This window comes from Hemiscyllium ocellatum, chromosome 22 (assembly GCF_020745735.1).
Source record: "Hemiscyllium ocellatum isolate sHemOce1 chromosome 22, sHemOce1.pat.X.cur, whole genome shotgun sequence".
In the NCBI taxonomy this organism is placed as follows: Eukaryota; Metazoa; Chordata; class Chondrichthyes; order Orectolobiformes; family Hemiscylliidae; genus Hemiscyllium; species Hemiscyllium ocellatum.
In genome coordinates, this window is record NC_083422.1 from 49,915,433 (window position 1) to 49,936,644 (window position 21,212).

At 49.2% G+C, this 21,212-nt stretch overlaps 1 protein-coding gene across 3 annotated transcripts in view; it reads left to right on the forward strand.

Moving 5' to 3' along the window:
- dnmbp (dynamin binding protein) overlaps positions 1-21,212 on the forward strand; it is a 109,539-nt gene that overhangs the window by 35,051 nt on the left and 53,276 nt on the right. For all 3 annotated transcript variants that reach the window (XM_060842201.1, XM_060842203.1, XM_060842202.1), the window contains exons 2-4: positions 1,292-1,442; positions 8,702-8,824; positions 18,438-20,072. In XM_060842201.1, the coding sequence (XP_060698184.1) occupies positions 1,295-1,442; positions 8,702-8,824; positions 18,438-20,072 (1,906 nt within the window). In that variant the 5' untranslated portion in view covers positions 1,292-1,294. The remainder of the gene's footprint in view (positions 1-1,291; positions 1,443-8,701; positions 8,825-18,437; positions 20,073-21,212) is intronic.

Below are 21,212 nucleotides of genomic sequence, written 5' to 3' on the forward strand. Positions count from 1 at the left end.
GATGATGAGAATTTTGGTGTTGAGGTTTCTGCGTCCCTCTAGCTCTGGAGTTTTGCACGTCCCTGATTTTAATCTCCTCACCAAAGGCTCCTTGTGCCCTCCGCTTTCGGACTCTCACCCTGAACCTGAGGGAGAGCAGCTCATTTTGGGCACAGACATGGCCTCACTTGGTGGGCCAGTCGGCTGGGCACCCGCAGGTGGTCCAATGACCAACCCTGTCCGGCGTCTGTCTCTAGAGAGTGGGGTTTGCAGCTGTTTTGGGAGGGGGGGGGTGGAAGAGGAAAAGACCGTGCAAGAGGCGGAACCAGAATGGGAGGGGGGAGTGGAGGGAGGGAAGGAAAGAAAAAGGCTTGGACTGATGGGGGTGGGCCAGGGTTGGAATGGGTTAAATATAAAACTAATGATCAAGAAGGAAGGCTTCAGAAGAATTGGCAGGCGTTCCGTCGCCAGTATCATCTCCTGGGAGGAAGACAGTGCGTCCTCTGACAAAGTGTTGTCCTGTTTTGTGTGTTTTCAGCTCCGGTAACTCCCCTGGACGGGGGCAGGAAGCTGGGTCAGAGCAAGTGTGTTTGCAGAGCTGAGTGTTCCTGTCTTGGCGGCTCTGAGGGGTTGTTGTGGCTGGGAACAGCACTATGGTCTGGGATATAGATTCCAGCATTGGAAACGCTGCCATAAAGTGAGCGAAAGCCTCCCATGGTGGGGAAACACTCAACTCTTGTCCACTTATGGTGCACCCCCCAATACGAAATTGATGCTGAACACTGTCCTCTGCACTGGATATCTCAGCCAGACTTTGCTGGGGGAGTCGGCTCTGTCTCGCTCTCAGGGATGTGATGTATTCCGTCGTCTAAATCTCGTACAGAGCCAGAGGAGTTCTCCTAGGCGTGCTGGCTGTTATTTATGCCTCAGCCAAAACTCACCTATGTGGCCGCCACTACTGTATGGCAGCTGTGGGATCTTGCTATGCACAAAATGCCTTCCTCATTTCTCCACGGCAATGGAGAACGCAAGGCAAAACTATGTCATTGGCTGCACAGGGCTTTGGGATATGCTGATGGTTGTGAGCACAAGAATTATTGAAGAGAATCATCTTTTCTTTCCACAATCTATATCTCTCCTCGCTGCCTATCTTTCCTCTATCGTACGCTGACTGGCCCTTGCTCTCTGGCACTGCTCTTATCATCAGGGCCCAGCCATACCAGGTCTGAGATGCAAGGATATTAAACTCCTGTGCTCTCCGTTTGATTTGCTGCCAGTTTCTGGAATTGATGTCGGTTTTGTTGCTTTACAGGCCATGATGGAACCTGGCTCCCTGGTCCGAGCAGTCTTCGATTTCCTGCCCAGTGTCTCGGAGGAGCTGCCCATATTTGGGGGTGATGTCATTGAGGTGTTGAGTGTGCTTGATGAGTTCTGGCTGCTGGGGAAGAAAGATGGCGTGACAGGCAAGTGTATTAGTAACTTGGTCTGGACCTTCCCCACCCCACCCAACCAATCCCTCACCATTTAATTGAGACAGGCTTAGCACTTCAGCCCTGTTCAGACCCAAATATAACAACTGCATCACAACCAACCTTTCTCTGAACATTTCCTTGCCTTTGCCCTGAATATTTATACCACACTAGGTTCCAGGTAATGACCATCTCCAATTATCACCGCCTTTACCTACAATGGCATTAAAGTCACTCAATCCCCACCTATCGACATCCTGGGGGTTACTAGACGTGCCCTATCAGTACTGTGGGTACAGTAATGTGCTAGAGACTCCGAATCCTGCAGCGAGTAACCTACCTCCCGTCTCCCTGAAGCCTGTTGACCATCAACAAGGCACGTGTCAAGAATGTGATAGAATACTCCGGCATTGCCTGGATGGGTGCAGCTCCAACAACACTTAAGCTTGACACCATCCAGGACAAAGCAGCCCAATTGATTGGCATCACATCCACAAGCATCTGCACCCTCCACCATCAACACTCAGTACACACTGCTGCTCCTATCTACAAGATGCACTGCAGAAATTCACCAAGGCCCCATCCAAACCCATGAACACTTCCATCTCGAAGGGCAAGAGCAGCAGATACATGGGAACACCACCACCTGCAAGGTCCCCCTCCAAGCCCCTCACCATCCTGACTTGGAAATGTCATTGTCCCTTCAGCGTGGTTGGGTCAAAGCCCCAGAACTCCCCACTTGATGTCACTGTGGGTGTCCCACAATAGCTCGCCACGACCTTCTGAAGGATAAACTATGGACAGACTATAAATTACTGGTCCATCCAGCGATGCTGAGATGCCAAGACAGAACAGAAAAAAGGGAGTGGCTCACTCAGTATCTCTTCCCTCCTTTCTCCACCCCTTTTCACATCCCACAATAACAGATTGTGAACTGATGTAATGGTCATGTGCTAAGGGTAACACCTCGCTGAGGGTGAATGCTATCAATTGGAATCCTCGAAAGTCTGTGTTTGGATAAATGCTTCTTCGGCGTATTTTCTTTTTTTTTTGCTTCTTGTGTGTGACCTGGCAAACCCGTGTTTCCTCTCTGTCTCGGGGAAAGTAGACCAAATATCAACCCTGGAAACCTGCTCCCTGATATGGGACAGTTATCATTGCTGGATCTGTCCTGGGAATCCCCTTGCCACACAAATACCGAGTGAAGCTTTAGCTACTCTTTTAAGGCGAAAGTAAAGTTCACTCAGCTGTCGCCCAACACACCTTGGAGAGAGACAGCACGGGGTTTGATACAGGCTAAAGTTCTCTCTGCTATTTCAACCTGAATGTAAAACTATCTTTACTCTTTCAAACTAAAAGTAAAGCTCCCTTGGTACTGTCCCTATTGATTTTCCAAGACAATACTGAACGGGGTTAAATGTAGAGCAAAGCTGCCTCTCTTTATTTTGAAGTAAAATGAAAATGTCCTCTACTCTTTTTAAATGGAAAGTAAACTGAAAGTAAAGCTCCTTTGACAATGTCCCCATCGAGCCCTCCCTGGAGAGACTGTATGTGGTTAAATACAGAGTGAAACTCCTTCCACTCTTTACAACCTGAAAGTAAAGCTCCCTTTACACTCTCAAACTGAAAGTTTAAAGTCCTTGACACTGTCCCCTTCGAGGCAAAAGTGAGGGCTGGAGATTAGAGTCGAGAGTGTGGTGCTGGAAAAGCACAACAGGTCAGGGAGCATCTGAGGAGCAGGAGAGTCGACATTTCAGGCAAGCGGCCTTCATTAGGAATGAGGCTGAGCCTTGGGGGTGGAGAGATAAATGGGAGGGAGGTGTGTGGGGCTGGGGCGAAGGTAGCTGACAATACGATAGGTAGTTGAAGGTGGGGGGTGAAGGTGATGGGCCGGAGAGGAAGGTGAAGCAGATAGGTGGGAACGAAGATGGACAGGTCATGAAGGTGGTGCCGAGTTGGAACTGGGATGAGATGGTGGGGAGGAGGGGGGTGTGTGGGAGATGGGGAAAGTGGTGAAATCCACCTTGATGCTGTGGGGTTGGAGGGTCCCGAGGTGGAAGATGAGGTGTTCTTCCTCCAGGTGTCAGGTGAGATACAGTATGTAGACAGGCCAACAAGGGGTGAAGCTACATTAGATTTGGTACTGGGTAATGAGCCCAGCCAGGTATTAGACTTAGAGTAGGTGAGCACTTTGGTGATAGCAATCACAATTCTGTTCTGTTTACTTTAGTTATAGAAAGGGATAGGTGTATACCACTGGGCAAGAGTTACAGCTGGGGAAAAGGCAATTACGATGTGATTATTAGACAAGATTTAGGAAGCATCGATTGGGGAAGGAAACTGCAGGGGATGGGCACATTAGAAATGTGAGCTTATTCAAGGAAAAGCTCCTGAGTGTCCAAGATAAATATGTACCTGTCAGGCAGGGAGGAAGCTGTAGGGTGCGGGAGCCGTGGTTTACGAAAGAATTGGAATCTCTGTTCAAGAAGAAGAAGGCTTATGTTAGGATGAGATGTGAAGGCTCAGTTAGGGCGTTGGGGGTTACGAGGTAGCCAAGGAAGACCTAAAGTGAGAGCTCAGAAGAGCCAGGAGGAGACATGAGAAGTTGTTGGCGGATAAGGTTCCCCACAGTAGGCTATTGTACAAAATGCGGAGGAATGGGATTGTGGGAGATGTAGCAGTTTGGATCAGTAATTGGCTTGCTGAAAGAAGACAGGGTGGTGGTTGATGGGAAATGTTCACCCTGGAGTCCAGTTACTAGTGGTGTACCACAAGAGTCAGTGTTGGGTCCACTGCTGTTCGTCATTTTTATAAAAGACCTGGATGAGGGCATAGAAGGGTGTAATAGTAAATTTGCAGATGATACTAAGGTCGGTGGAGTTGTGGATAGTGACGAAGGATGTTGTAGGTTAGAGAGACATAGATAAGCTGCAGAGCTGGGCTGAGAGGTGGCAAATGGAGTTTAATGCGGACAAGTGTGAGGTGATTCACTTTGGTCAGAGTAACCGGAATGCAAAGTACTGGCCTAATGGTAAGATTCTTGGTAGTGTAGATGAGCAGAGAGATCTCAGTATCCATGTACACAGATCTTTGAAAGTTGCCACCCAGGTTGACAGGTTGTTAAGAAGGCATATAGTGTTTTAGCTTTTATTAATAGAGGGATTGAGTTCCGGAACCATGAGGTTATGCTGCAGCAGTATGAAACTCTGATGCGGCCGCTCTTGGAGTATTGTGTGCAGTTCTGGTCACTGATAAGAAGGATGTGGAAGCTTTGGAAAGGGTGCAGAGGTGATTTACTAGGATGTTGCCTGGTATGGAGGGAAGGTCTTACGAGGAAAGGCTGAGGGACTTGAGGCTGTTTTCATTAGAGAAGAAGGTTGAGAGGTGACTTAATAGAGACGTACAAGATAATCAGAGGAGAGCCTTTTTCCAAGAATGGTGACAGCGAGCACGAGGGGACATAGCTTTAAATTGAGGGGTGATAGATATAGGACAGATGTCAGAGGTAGTTTCTTTACTCAGAGTAGTAAGGGTATGGAATGCTTTGCCTGCAAAGGTAGTAGATTCGCCAACTTTAAGTACATTTAAGTCGTCATTGGACAAGCATATGGACGTACGTGGAATAGTGTAGGTTAGATGGGCTTCAGATTGGTATGACAGGTCGGCGCAACATCGAGGGCCGAAGGGCCTGTACTGCGCTGTAATGTTCTATGTAAGGGAGTGGCGGTGGAGGTGACCCAGGACCTGCATGTCCTTGGCGGAGTGGGAGGGGGAGTTGAAGTGTTCAGCCATGGGACAGTGGGGCTGGTAGGTGCGGATGTCCTGGAGATGTTCTCTAAAGCGCTCTGTGAGTGGGTGTCCTGTCTCTTGCAACTGCCACCGGGACATTAACCACCTCAACCTGTCCACCCTCTCTCTCACACCAACCTCCCACCCTCTGCACTAACCCCAACCTCACCATCAAACCGGCGGGGGAGGGGAGTGTAGTGGTAGCTTCATGCACTGACCTCTACACCGCTGAAGCCAGGCACTAACTTGAAGACACCTCCTCCTACTGCCCTCTCAACCACTACCTCATCTCCCCATCGCCAAGCGGTCATCTCCCAGACCGATCTCCCACCCACAGCTTCCTACCTCATCGTTCGGGAACCCCACGCTGCCCAGTTTTAGCTCCTACCCAAGATCCACAAGCCTGACTACCCTGTCAGACCCATCATCTCCGTCTGCTCTTGCCCCACCGAACTCACCTCGACATACCTTGATATTGTCCTACCCACATATGTCCTACTCACCCCCCCCACCCTCCCCACACATGTTCAGAACACACCTATGTCCTCCACCTTCTCCAAGACTTTCATTTCCCTGGCTCCCAATCCTTATCTTCATCATGGAATCCAGTCCCTATACACCTCAATTCACCATGATCAGGGCCTCCAAGCCCTCCGTTTCTTCCTCTCCTGACATCCCCAACAGTACCCTTCCACTGACACTCGTTCATTTGGCTGAACTGGTCCTCACCCTCAATTTCTCCTTCCAATCCTCCCACTTCCTCCAGATGAACGGGGTAGCCATGGGCACCCGCATGGGTCCCCAGTTATGCCTGTCTCTTTGTCGGTTACATGGAGCAGTCCATCTTCCGTAGTTTCACCGGCACTATTCCCCACCTCTCCCTCCGCTACATTGATGACTGCATCGGAGCCACCTCGTGCTCCCACGAGGAGGTTAAACAGTTCATCAACTTCACCAACACATCCCACCCCAACCTTGAGTTCACCTGGACCATCTCAGACACCTCCCTCCCCTTCCTGGACCCCTCCATCTCCTTCAACAGTGACCAACTCAACACTGACATTTTCTACAAACCCACCGACCCCCACAGCTACCTGGATTAACCCTTCTCCCACCCTGCCTCCTGTAAAAATGCCATCCCTTTTACCCAATTCCTTCGCCTCTGCCGCATCTGCTCCCAGGAGGACCAGTTCCACCACAGAACACCAGATGCCCTCCTTCTTTAAAGACCACAATTGCCCCTCCCACATGGTTTATGATGCCCTCCAACACATCTCATCCACTTCCCACACCTCAGCCCTCGAACCCTACCCTTCCAAATGCAACAAGGACAGATCCCTCCTGGTCCTCACCTTCCACCACACCAAGCTCCACATAAATCGCATTATCCTCCGCCATTTCTACCACCTACAAACAGACCCCACCACCAGAAATATAGTTCCCACCCCACCCCATCTGCTTTCCGTAAAGACCATTCCTCCGCAACTCCCTCTCCGGTCCTCACCCCCACCCCCAACACCTTCTCCTGCCACTGCAGGAAATGCAAAACCTGCATCTACACCTCCCCCCTCACTTCCTTCCAAGGCCCCAAAGGAGCCTTTCACATCCATCAAAGTTTCACCTGCACTTCCACACATCATTTACTGTATCCATCGCTCCTGATTCGGTGTCTCCTACATTGGGGAGACAGGACGCCTACTTGCAGAGTGCTTCAGAGAATATCTCCTCACCAATCAATCCTTACCGCCCTGTGGCCAAACACTTCAATTCCCCTTCCCACTCTGCTGAGGACATGCAGGTCCTGGGCCTCCTCCATCACCAATCCCTTACCACCCGATGCCTGGAGGAAGAATGCCTTATCTTCTGGCTCTGGACCATCCAACCCCAGGGCATCAATGCGGACTTCACCAGTTTCCTCATTGTTCCCCCCCCGCCCCTCCTCCTCCTCCCCTCCCCACCTTACCCCTGTTCCAACCTTCCAACTCTGCACAGCCCTCATGTGCTGTCCTACCTGTCCATCTTCCTTCCCACCTATCCACTCCACCCTCCTCTCCTCTGACCTATCACCTTTACCCCCACCTCCATCCACTTATCGTACTGTCAGCTACCTTCGCCCCAGCCCACCCCTCCCTCTGCTCACAGCCCCATTCCTGATGAAGGGCTCTTGCCGGAAATGTTGATTCTCCTGCTCCTCAGATGCTCCCTGACCTGCTGTGCTTTTCCAGCACCACACTCTCGACTGTCCCCAAGATAAGAACTGTAAAACTGCCTCTACTCTTCAAATGGAAAAGACCATTCCCTCGATGCCATCTTCATCAAACACTCCCTGGACAGGGAGAGCACAGGGTTAAATACAGAGCAAATCTCTCTCTGCTGTTTGAACTGAAAGTAAAGTTCCTTCTATTCTTTTAGTCTGAAAATAAACTACAACTAAAGCTCCCTGTCAAACACACTCTGGGGCGGGACAGCACTGGGTTAGCTCCCTTCACTCTTTCAGCCTGTAAATATGATGTGGAGGAGTCTGTGTTGGATTGGGATGGACAAAGTTCAAAAATCACACAACACCAGGTTATAGTTCATCGGGTTTATTTGAAAGCACTAGCTTTCAGAGCGCTGCTCCTTCATCTGGTAACTGGTGGGGCATAAACTCTTCGGATCCTGTCCCACTCGTTAACTGATGAAGGAGCAGCGCTCTGAAAGCGAGTACTTCCAAATAAACCTGTTAAACTATAATCTGGTGTTGTGTGACTTTTAACCTGAAAATAAAACTTTTCTCTTTTTCAGTTAAGAGAGGAAAAGCGCTCTCTACACTGTCCACTTCAAATACTCCCAGGACACGTACAGCGCAGGTTCAGACTTGAGTCACTACGGTCACGCGTCCCTAACTATTGAAGAGAATCAGTACAATTTTGGATCACATCCATTTTACAACATGGGGACATAGGAATTAGGAAGGGGAGTAGGCAATTCAACCCTTTTTAGCCTGCTGTGCCATTTAACATGACAGCTAATCTGAATCTTGGTGCCAATGCCCCTTACCTGTCTGCACTCCATCGCCCTTTATCCTGGGAATTTTCATTTTGTTTCCTGGGATTGGCTTAGCCTCCCAGTGAGGGCTATGCACCTTCTTGGTTCTGGGATTTGTCCTCTGAGTCAGTTAGCGTTTTAACCAACAGCAAAATCGGACATTTCAGCAGGTCTGGTAGCGTCTGTGGAGAGAAGTCCGAGTTAACATTTCAGGTCCCGTGACCCTTCTTCAGAACTCAATGTTTTATTTCCCCTTTCTGCCCATCCCTGATTTAGGACTAAACCCCATGTGCAGTCGGACCGATAACTCCTTAAACTTTGACCTCCTGTGCCAGTGATTTGGGGCAGATGCTGTGCTGCATGTTGTGTGCACGAGGACATGTTTGTGTTTTGTCTGATGGTGGTGTCTCTTGTCTTCCCTTTTCCCCCCTCTCTAGGGCAGTTCCCCAGCAGTTTTGTGGAAACTATCTCGATCCCGAACACCAAGCAAGGGGAGAGGTTGTGCGTTTGCATTAATGACTTCACTGCTACCAACAGCAGTGACCTGTCTCTCCGACGTGGTGAGTGTAGTGATATTTCAAGTTATTTAAGAGAAAATTAACCCCCTACAGTGACGGATATCCGTACGAATTATAACCTGGGGCAAATGTGGCAGCAATGGCAGGTTACATTTATGTAGCACCTTTTGGGGCAGCACAGTAGCCGATTGGTTAGCACCGCTGCCTCTCAGTGCCGGGTTCAAATCCAGCCATGGGTGACTGTCTGTGTGAAGTTTGCACATGCTCCCTGTGTCTGCGTGGGCTTTCTCCGGGTGCTCCAGTTTCCTCCCACAATCCAAGGATGTGCAGGTTACGGTGGAGTGGCCATGCTAGATTGCCCCATACTGTTCAGGGATGTGTGGGTTAGCTGCATTAGTCAGGGGTAAATATAGGTTAGGGGGAAATGGGTTGGGGTGGGTTACTCTTCAGAGGGTCAGTGTGGGCTGAAGGGCCTGTTTCCCCACAGTAGGGATTATGTGATTTTTCATATAGTTAAAGGCCATTCTCTCTGATTCAGACAATTTGACACTGATCCAAGTGATAGAATATGGACAAGTGCTTGGAGACCTAGCCAGAAAGATTTTCAAGTATCTTTAGGAAGAAGAGAGGGATTTCAAGAGGGTATTTCAAATCTGAAGGCATGGCCATCAATGATGGAGCATTAACACCAAAAGGTTGAGGGATGAGTATTCGGCAAAATGCTGGGAAATGTTCCCACTCTCCTTTGAAGTGGATGTTATGGGATCTTGTGTCTCTCTCTCGGGGGGTAGGTAGGGTCTCTGTTTAACATGCTGTGTGACGAGTAGAGTCACTGACTGTGCTGCATTCCCATGCTGGGAACGTCAACTGGGAGTTTTGTACTTGACTCTCAAAGTGTGGGGATTTGAGCTGATGACTTGTTTGTTTGTTTGTTTGTTTGACTCTCAGGTGAGTGTGCCCCCCACTAAGTTAGCCTGGAACATAGAACATTACAGTGCAGTACAGGCCCTTTGGCTCTTGATGTTGCACCGACCTGTGAAACCAAGCTGAAGCCCATCTAACCTGCACTGTTTCATTCTCTTCCATCTGCCTATCCAATGACCATTTAAATGGTCTTAAAATTGGCGAGTCTACTACTATTGCAGGCAGTGTGTTCCATGCCCCTACTACTCTGAGTAAAGAAACTACCTCTGCCATCTGTCCTATATCTATCACCCCGCAATTTAAAGCTGGTGTCCCCTCGTGCTAGCCATCACCATCCTGAGGAAAAAGTCTCTCGCTGTCCAACCTATCTAACCCTCTGATTATTTGTATGTGTCTCAATTTAAGTCACCCCTCAACCTCCTTTCTAACGAAAACAGCCCAGGTCCCTCAGCCTTTCCTCATAAGACCTTCCCTCCATACCAGGCAACATGCTAGTAAATCTCCTCTGAACTCTTTTTCCAAAGCTTCCACATCCTTCCTATAATGTGGTGACCAGAACTGTACACAATACTCCAAATGTGGCCGGGTTTTATATAGCTGCAGCATGGTCTCGTGGTTCTGAAATTCAATCCCTCTATCAATAAAAGCTAACGCACCGTATGCCTCCTTAACCCTATCTATCTGGGTGGCAATTTTCAGGGATCTATGTACCTGGACACTGAGGTCTCTCTGCTCATCTGCACTGCCAAGAATCTTACCATTAGCCCAGTACTCTTTACTCCTGCTGCTCCTTCCAAGTGAATCACCTCACACTTGTCCGTATTAAACTCCATTTGCCACCTCTCAGCCCAGCTCTGCAGCTTACCTATGTCTCTCTGTAACCTACAACATCCTCCTCAATATCCACATCTCTACTAACCTTAGTGTCATCTGCAAATTTACTAACCCATCCTTCTATCCCCTCACTCAGGTCATTTATATAAAAGACAAACAGTGGACCCAAAACAGATCCTTGCGGTACCCTACTAGTAACTGAACTCCAGGATGAATGTTTCCCATCAACCACCACCCTCTGTCTTCTTCAGCTAGCCAATTTCTGATCCAAACCACTAAATCACTCTCAAACCCATGCCTTCGTATTTTGTGCAATAGTCTACCATGGGGAACCTTATCAAATGCCTTACTGAAATCCATATACACCACATTAACAGCTTTACCCTCATCCACCGGTTTGGTCACTCATTAAGGTTGTGAGGCAAGGCCTACCCTTCACAGAACAATGTTGACTATCCCTAATAGTCAAGTTATTCCTTACCTGTTATAACTCTTTCCAACACTTTACCCACAACCGAAGTAAAGCTCACAGGTCTATAATTTCCAGGGTTGTCTCTACTCCCTTTCTTGTACAAGGGAATGACATTTGCTATCCTCCAGTCTTCTGGCACTACTCCTGTAGACAATGATGACATAAAGATCAAAGCCAAAGGCTCAGCAATTTCTTCCTTGGCTTCCCAGAGAATCCTAGAATAAGTCCCATCCGGCCCAGGAGACTTATCTACTTTCACGCTTCCCAGAATTGCTAACACCTCCTCCTTGTGAACCTCAATCCTGTCCTGTATCTGTGTCTCAGTATTCACCTCGACCACATTGTCTCTTTCTAGTGTGAATACTGACGAAACATATTCATTTAGTACTTCCCCTATCTCCTCTGACTCCATGCACGACTTCCCACTGTTATGCTTGATTGGCCTTAATCTTGCTATAGTCATTCTTTTATAACTGATATACCTATGGAAAGCTTTAGGGTCTTTCCTGGCTAACTTGTAACTCTCAAGCACCCTAAATGAGCCTTCACATCGCATCCCTAACATAAGCCGCCTTCCTCTTGATAAGAGATTCAACTTCCTTAGTAAACCATGGCTCCCATACTCAAACTTCCTCCCTGCCTAATGATACATACTAATCAAGGTCCCACAGTAGCTGGTCCTTGAATAAGCTCCACATTTCAACTGTGCCCATTCCCTGCAGTTCCCTTCCCCGTCCTATGCATCCTAAACCTTGCCTAATCGCATCGTAATTGCCTTTCCCCAGCTATAACTGGAGCACGGGATGTCTGTAAATCCCCGATTCCCCCGCCCCACGTGCCTGCCAAGAAATGAATCAGGGAGAACGACATCAAGCTGTCGCATGCAATGATTCAAAGTCCCGTGAAACAACCTCAGAAGGTTGCTTTTTACTGAATCGCTGTGTGAGGGAGGCGTCCTCTGTCAGCCTCTCATTATGTTTGTTTTTGTTTGTGTGTAACTGAGGTCCCATTCCACAGTGGGCTTGTTTTGTATCTGAAGGAACTTGGCATCACTTGGGTACTGTGAGAAACACAGACCCTATTGTGACTGTACAGCCCCCAGTCCACTCCCACCCAGCTGTGGCATCACTCAAAGGCCAGTTTACTCATGTGGAGCATGACGTGATCCCTAAACGCAGGGCCGAGGTTGTAAACTATTTCTGCTGCTGTATTCTTCCTCCTACGTAACTGTCCTTTCACAGAGTTCTAAGTGTTGCTCACTGGAGTCGGAGGCCAGTGGGTAAGTGGACCAGGGTGTAGCAATAATCATTATAGAGATGACCATCTGACCGTTGAACCTGCTCCAACTCGACAGGGAAAAACGACAAACTCTCTCAAGCCCGGTCTTGAAAGATGTAGTTTAAAGCCCAGAATGCAAAACTTTCGTCAGGAGTTAGATTTCCAGATACTACTTCATGCAAGAAGAGGAAGAGATTCTTCTCAGGATCTTAATAAAACCAAAAGAACTGCAGATGCAAATCAGAAAAAAAAGCAGAAGTTGCTAGAAGGACTCAGCAAGTCTGGCAGCATCTGTGCAGAGCAATCAGTTGATGGTTTGGATTCAGTGACCCTTACTCTGAACCGAAGGGAAGGGTCATAGGTCCGAACCTGCTGAGCTCTTCCAGCAATTTCTATTTTTTTTTTTTGATCCTTGAAATTATCTTGGATACTATCGAAAACCACCCCGGCTCAAATCTTATGGCAGTGTCGTCTTGATCTGCACACCACCACCCACCCAATCTAATCCCCCTCAACGGTTTGTACACTAGCTGATGGAGATGCTGGAGTGGTTTTCTTCCGAGGGGAGGAAGCTGAGGGGCACAAACAGCGTAGGTAGGAAGAAATTGTTTTCCCCTTCAGCAGAGGGATCAATAACCTTTTAAGGTGCAGGGGGATTTGAGGAAGAGCTATTCTGCCCAGAGGGTAATGGGTACCTGCAAGACCATACCCGAAAGGGTAGTAGAGTCAAGAACTCTTTTAGACTGTATAGACGATCTGTTGAACCGCTGTAGGGTACAAAACGACAGATATGCCAAGTGTTGGAAACTGGGATTGGAATGGAAGATTCTAGATTCACAGCTAGATTAGAATCTGAGGAATGATGTGGAGGCGCAGGTGTTGGACTAAGTTGGACAGAAGTCACATGAAGCCAGGTTTATTTGAAATCACAAGCCTGCGAAGCGCTGCTCCTTTGTCAAGCCAAGTGATGAAGGAGTACTGTTCCAAAAGTTTCAAATGAACCGGTTGGACTATAACCTGACATCATGTGACTTCTTCTGAGGATGGGTGACTGGACCCCTTCTCTTCCCCCAATCCCCACCCACCCCGACTCCTCCTCTGCCCCACACACCCCCGCAGCCTTCTCTTCTCCGGCACCCTCCCTCCACTCTCTCTTCCCCCCCCCTCCCAATTCTTGACGAAGGTTTATGCCGGAAATGTTGACTCTCCTGTCCTTCGGATGTTGCCTGACCCGCTGAGCTTTTCCAGCGCCAGACCTTTTGACTGCTCTCCAGCATTTGCAGTCCTCGCTTTTTCCCAGTTTCCAGGCCCTGATGTCCTCCTTTTGTATCCAGCCCTGCTTACATCATCTATCGTCCCTTCCTTTTGATACCAAGATTAAAAAAAAATGCAGCTCCTGTATAATGTTCAGCAGGTCAGGCCACATGTGGCGAGAGAAACTGGTAATCATAGTGTCGTAAAGATCTACGACACGTAAACAGACCCTTTGCTCCATCTCATCCCCCCCAGATATCCCAACCCAATTTAGTCCCATTTGCCAGCACTTGGCCCATGTCTCTCTCAACCCTTCCTATTCATATACCCATTCAGATGTCTTTTAAATGTAATTGTACCAGTGACCACCACTTCCTCGGGCAGCTCCTTTCATACACTCACCACCCTCTGGGTGAAAATATTGCCCCTTGGGTCTCTTTTATATCTATCTACTCTCACCCTAAGCCTAGCCCTCTAATTCTTGACTCCCCCACCTCAGGGAAAAGACCTTGTCTATTTATCCTATCCATGCCCTTTATGATTTTATAAACCTCTGTAATGTCACCCCTTTGTCTCTGATGCTCCAGGGAAAACAGCCCCAGCCTGTTCTGCCTCTCCCTATAGCTCAAGTCCTCCTAACCTGGCAACATCCTTGTAAATCTTTTTTGAACCCTTTCAAGTTTCACAACATCCTTCCGATAGGAGGAAGACCATAATTGGTTAGGTCACTTTTAGAATATTGCTTGCAATGTCCTGTACATCTGCAACATGACCTCCCAACTCCCATACTCATACTCGTAACCAGTAACAGCAAGCATACCAAACGTCGCCTTCACTATCCTATCTATCTGCGCCTCTACTTTCAAGGAACAATGAACCTGGACTTTGTTCAGCAACACTCCCCGGGACCTCACCATTAAGGGGATAAGTCCTGCTCTGATTTGCTTTTCCAAAATGCAGCACCTCACATTTATCTAAATTAAACTTTATCTGCCACTCCTTAGCTCATTGACCCATCTGATCAAGATCCCGTTGTACTCTGAGGTAATCTTCTTCTCTGTCCACGACACCTCCAATTTTGGTGTCATCCGCAAACTTACTAATTGTCCGTTTGGATTTATGATCTTTCGCCTTAAGAGCTGTGACTGGTTTGGGAAACGTTGTGACTGTGGGTCAGTTAGTGCTTTGAACACCAGAGGGCAGTCTATCCTCGGGGGAAAGGCCTGAGATTCGTTTTGATGAGCTATTTCATTGAATCTCTGAAATTTCCCAAACATTCCTGTCCCAGAGAGAGAACAGGCTTGGGTCTTAATTGTTTCCCTTGGATTCCTGGTGGAAGGGGATGTGAATGACTGACTGGGCTTAGCTGTCCACAATCAAACCGCCACACTCCATGTCCTGCCTTTCTCGCCTGCGCTGGCTGGTTGGATGGACAACTGGAAGGAGTCCCTCTGCTTATCCTTCATCCTTCATGACAGGTTACCCCCAAGGGAGTGGTTAATGATGATGGATGAGTTCCACCACCCCCAAACATCTCCACCTCCGTCTCTCTTGAGGTCACTGTTAAAAGATAATTGAGTGAGATGAGACAATGGGATTGAGTTGTTAGTAAATCATGTGGGGAATGGATAGTGAATCAGCAAGGTCTTTTTTTCCTGGGATGGGGGAGTCCAGAACCAGAGGGCATTGGCTCAGGATTATAAGGGAATGTTTTTATTCACAAATGTGGTGCGTGTATGGAATGAGCTGCCAGAGGAGCTGGACGCTGGTACAACTACAACATTCAAAAGGTATCTGGATGGGTATATTAATAGGAAGGGTTTAGAGGGATATGGGCCAAGTGCTGGCAAATGGGACTAGGTTAGGTTAGGGTATCTGGTCAGCATGGACCGAAGGGTCTGTTTCCATGCTGTATATGTTTGCCTGTCTGACTCTGATATAATCACCAGCAGAGGGGGAATGGACTGAGTGAGCTGCTTCTGGACGTGTTGAAGCTTTCATCACCTGAAAGCTACCAAGTAGTCCCCCATCCTAATATCTCCTTGTCTCCACATTTCAATTTCCACTGATGCCTACAGGATAGGTTAATGGAGTGCGTGGAATGTTCTTCAGAGGGTCAATGTGGACTCAATGGGCCGAATGGCCTACTTCCACACGAGGGATTATATAATTTTGTTTGAAGCGCCTTGGAATGTTTTGTAACAGCAAGAACAAAGCATTGCTATTGTCAGCAAACCATGCTAGTTTACAGGAGTAGACCATTCAGCCCCTTCATCTCACTCTGCTATTCAATCAGAGCATGGTTCATCTGATTTCCTCCATATTCCAGCCTCTTCCCACCATCCTCTTCGTCCTTTCTCTTTCTCCCCCTCACACCCGACTCCTCTTGCTTATTAAGAATCTCTCGCTGCCTCTGCCTTACAACTTTTCAAAGACTCTGCTTTTACCACTTTAGTTTTCAGGAAGAACTCCAAAGACTCATGACCTTCTGGGAAGGGGTGGGGGGGCAGGGGCGGGGAAGGAGGAGGAGGGAGAGAGAAAAAACCTCCTGTGCGAGCTTTGATTTTTAAACCCGTGTTCTTGTTTCTCCCATAAAGTAAGACATCCTCCCTATGTCGACCTGTCAAACACTTCCTCAGATCAGATACATTTCCATCAGGGTGCCTCTTAGTTTTCTAAACTCCAGTGGATACAAGCCAAGCCTGTCCAACATTTCCTCATAAGAAATCTGTCCAGTCCAGATATTAGTCTGGTAAACCTTCTCTGAACTGCTTTTAAAGCACTTAACATCTTTCCTTAAATAAGGAGACCAGTTCTGTACATGATACCCCAAATGCAGTCATAGAATCTCTACAGTGTGGGAGCAGACCATTCAGCCTATCCAGTCCACCCCAACCCTCTGAAGAGCATCCCACTCTATCCTCCCCCCTCCGTTTCTTTAACCCGTTTCCTGTGGCCAACTCACTTAACTGCACATCCCTGGACTGTAGGAGGAAAACCCACACAGACAATGGGAGAATACGCAAACTCTTCACAGATAGTCGCCCGAGGGTAAATTGAATCTGGGTCCCTGGCACTGAGGCAGCAGTGCTAACCACTGAGCTGCCAGGCTCTGCACAACTGAAGCATAACCTGCCTACTTTTGTATTCCATTTCGTCCACAATAAGCAATAATCTTCTAAAGGTTTTCCTAATGACTTGCCGCACCTGCGCACTAATCTTGTGTACGAGGGCACCCTATTCCTACTACATCTCAGAACTCTGAAATCTCTCACCATTCAGATCATTCGCTTTTTTTTTCATTCGTCCTGCCAAAATGGATCATTTTGCATTTTCCATCATTTATACTCCATTTGATAGTGGGTAAAGGTCTGTGTGAATCTCTTTGGAGCTTGTGTATGACCTCTTCTATAACTTACTCTCTTCGTGTCGTCGGCAAATTTAGCTGCTAATCCTTCAGTCACTTCATCCAATCGGTTTATATAAAAATGTGAGGCCCCGGCAGCAGCAAACCTTCTCTGAGGAAAGGCTGAGCAGTTTGGGTCAGTATTTATTGGACTTTAGAAGAATGAGAGGAAGCGTTATTGAAATTAAACTGGATGGATGCTGACAGGATGTTGGCTCCTTCAGAGAGAATGTAACTAATGTACACCGTTTAAAAAAGGGGTCTGAAATCATAATGGAATGAGCTGCCAGAGGAAGTGGTGGAGGCTGGTACAATTGCAACATTTAAAAAGCATTTGGATGGGTATAGGAATAGGAAGGTTTGGAGGGATATGGGCCGGGTGCTGGCAGGTGGGACTAGATTGGGTTGGGATATCTGGTCGGCATGGACGGGTTGGACCAAAGGGTCTGTTTCCATGCTGTACATCTCTGACTCTTATGACTCTAAGCAAATAAGAATGATGAACCTCTTCCCCCTCTCCCAGCTCTAAGGAGCTCTTTATAGCCACGGAAGTGGGTCCCATGAAGATATTTAAGAATACGTTTGACAGAATTCTGATCAGCGTTCGAAGATAACGAGAGCTGAGCAGGGAAGTGGACTGGTGGCCTCATTCAGATCTTATTGAATGGTAGAGTGAATGGCGTATTGATGGTTGTGTTCAAACAGCAGTGTAGTAATGACCAGGTCATCTGATTTTTTTTGTTGTTTTTTTTAAACTGACTGTTGAGCAATAAATGTTGATGGGGAGAATATCCCTGCTCTTCCACAATGTAGAACCTTCAGAGAGGCAGGGCCTCAGTGCAATGCGTTATTTGGAAGAGAGCAGCTCTGACAGTGCTGCACCCCCTCGGTACTGCACTGGATTCAGTGCTGGTGTCCCTGGAGTGGGACTTGAACCCATGACTTTCTGGCTCTGAGGTGGGAGTGCGAGCCATTTAGATCTTGGACAGAGCTGGGGAGGGTCAGGAGCGGGCAGGAGGAAGGAGAAGAGAAGTTCAGCAGCAGAGTCTTAATACCTGGCGTAAAGCCAAGTACTACAGATGTTGGACATCTGAACATAGCCTAGCAAGTGCTGGAGAAACTCAGCAGGTCTGGCAGCATCAGAGTAGAGAGAAACTGCTAATGTTTCACATCTGAGATGACTCTTCAGAAATGTCAGGTGGTTTGGAAAAGTGAGGACTTTATACCAAAGGAGGAGCATGTTTAATTGACGGTGAAGGGCGTGCAAGGGCAAAATGCAAAAGGAGTGCTAATGGTGGTAGAGAAAAGATATAGATACAAGGTGGGTGTTAATAGCAGAAAATAGGTCTGCTCACTTCAGAGTCGAAATGTTAAGTCTGTTTCTCTCCACGGACCTGCTGAGTTTCTTCACTTTGTACTTCAATACAGCTGTCCATTTACTCATGACATCCATCTCTCTCTCTCTCTCTCTCTCTCTTTTTTTCCAGGTGACATTGTGGTGGTTGAAGATTCTCCCGATGGGTACTGGCTCCGAGGACGCACTAACTGGGGCCTGTGTGGCACATTCCCGGCCTCCTGTGCCCGGGAGCTGCGCCTGTCATCCCGAGCCCGTGAGCTCTCCCGCAAGGTGGTGGGCGAGCTGCCTGATTACGGCCTTGGCCTGGCCCGGGCCCTCATGAGCCTCTCGGCCCAGCTGCCTGAGGAGCTGGACTTCACCGAGGGCGACCTCATCACCATCGTGGGATTGCCCGAGCCTGGCTGGTACCAGGGAGAGCTGGATGGCAGGCGTGGGATCTTCCCGGAGGGCTTCGTCGAGCTGGTGGGTCCCCTGCAGACCCCTGAGGTGGACTCTAGCTCTGGGCCAGGGGGCTACGATAAAGGGGAGGAAGGGGATGGCATTGAGGTGGAAGCCGAGGCAGAGGAAGGGGTGGGGGGCGTTGAGGAGGAAGATAGCATGGAGGGATCGGCAGCGCCAGGGGTTTATGTAGTGGCCCTGTATGATTTCCAGGCCCTGGAGCCTGAGGAGCTGGACTTTGTCAGGGGTGAGCGTATCAGGGTGACCGAGACATTGGAGGACGGCTGGCTCCAGGGGTCCGTAGGGGGTCGGACTGGGATCTTCCCATTCCGCTTTGTCAAACTGGAGGGGGATGGGCAGCTAGGGGACTTGGCGCAGCCCAGCAGCAGGCAGACAGTCCAGGGATCAGCCTCCTCTGGGAGGGGAGCCCTGATTGGGCCAGCACTGACCCCTGAGCTGATGGAGACTCCCAGTGACCGCACCCAGGTGATCCCAGCTGGTCTAAAGCCGAGTCAATCTGCCGCCTTCCAGGGTCAGGGGTCGGCGGAGATTCCTCACGTTCCGGTTGTACCGGCCGCTCCTGATGCAGAGCAACTGAGGGGGGAGAGCGGGCAGGGCCTGGATTTGGGGGGTCAACAGGAGTCAGAGGTGAGAAGTTGGAGCCCCAACCTGGTGACCCCACAGGGAGGTGGAGGTTGGCTGAGGGTGGAGGGGGTGGGGCCGGTCACCAGGGACGACCTGGACACCAAGTGCTCCGAACAGATCGAGGAGTTCAACCGCAGCCTGCCGGGAGGCCTGAGGTCAGAGGTCAGCCCACTATTCCGACGCCATTTCTCTATCTCGGACTATAACTCTGAGCAGGACGTGGCCAGCGGCTGCACTCGGAGCCCGGGCAGGTTCACCAGGCCACCCCCTCCTCGCCCTCTGGCCTCTGCCCCCTCTCCTCCGCCCCGCCCTCCAGCCCGCTCCCTCCGCCCCTCCAGGCCCGCGCCCCTCCCCCCTCCCCACGCCGCCCACTCCCGCAAGGCGGACCCCTGCCCTCCAAGGACACCCCGGGCCAGACTGGCTGGTGGGGGTCATGTGCTCCAGGACCCGGGCAGGGACTCGGAAGATGTGCCCCTCCCCCGGGGGCCGAGCCCCAGCCTCCTGCTTTCTAGGATCCAGGAGCTGGAGTGGGACTTGGAGATGCACTACCAGACCCAGGAGGCTCTGAGGGTCATGACTGAGAGACCAGCGGAGGAGAGTCTTCATTCTGAAGCACTGGAAAACCTGGAATTCTGCTCCTATAAAATCAAGACGTTGGAAGGAGAGCTTCAGACTCTTAAAGGTAAGACTAGCCTCTCAAACTTCACTGATACAGCATCACCCTAGGCCATTCAGCCAGTCCTATTAAGAGCTGCCCAACCTGTCTCCATCTCCTGCTCGTGCACGCTCTCCCCAAGCTCTGTAAACGTTTCCCCTTCAAATATTTGTCCAGTTCCCTTGTGAAACTTCCTATTAAGTACGTGTCATCACCCTTTCGAGCAGCATATTCCAGAACACCACAACTCACTACATTTTCATAAGAATTCTTCTCTCAGTTTGGTTCTTTTACCAACTAGCTTCGATCGATCAATCACCACCTGGTCATTGAACCATCTGTCACTGGAAGTAGATTCTCTTTAGAATGAAACTGTTGCTGGTTTTGAGCCTCTCCGTTAACTCTCCCTCTCTTACCTTCCCTGCTTTGTGGAAAAAACCCCCAGGTCTTTCAATCCCTCCACTCGGGCCTCAATATCCCGTACTTCCTTCTCACTTTTAATAGTAATCTCAATCCCTCCCTGTGGGTTCCACATTCTCACCAGGGGGTTCTCCAGCATTTCTCTCTGTCCCTGTATCTCTTAGTTATTGACCGTGTGTGTGTGTATGTGTCTCGCTCTCTCTGTCTGTCTCGCTCTCTCTGTCTGTCTCGCTCTCTCTGTCTGTCTCGCTCTCTCTTCCCCCCCCTCCCCCATATCTCTCTCTGTCTCTCTCTCTCTGTCTGTCTCTCTCTCTGTCTGTCTGTCTCTCTCTCTCTCTCTCTCTGTCTGTCTCTCTCTCTGTCTGTCTCTCTCTCTCTGTCTCTCTCTCTCTGTCTCTCTCTCTCTGTCTCTGTTAGTTATTGACTCTTGCTTGCTCCTGTATTAGGGAAAGCTGATTAGTGTATCACTGTGTGCTGAGGTGGTCATTATGTGGTGTGTGTATGTGTGCTGCCTGGTATTCCCAGGATTGCTGCTGGGGGAGGGCCACACAGTTCAGTCTCAAGAGTTGTGGACCTTGACCGACCTGTTGATTTGCTGCAAACCAGGGAAGTGTTTGTCGCTGGAGGAGGTGCCAGCTCAAAGGGAGTGCCCTGGCTCCCATTCTTGAAGCACCTGTTTGCTTTCTTGTCCTGAGCCCTCCCGGTGTGCAGTTTGGGAGGAGCCTGGAAGGTGTCAGATCGCTCCGT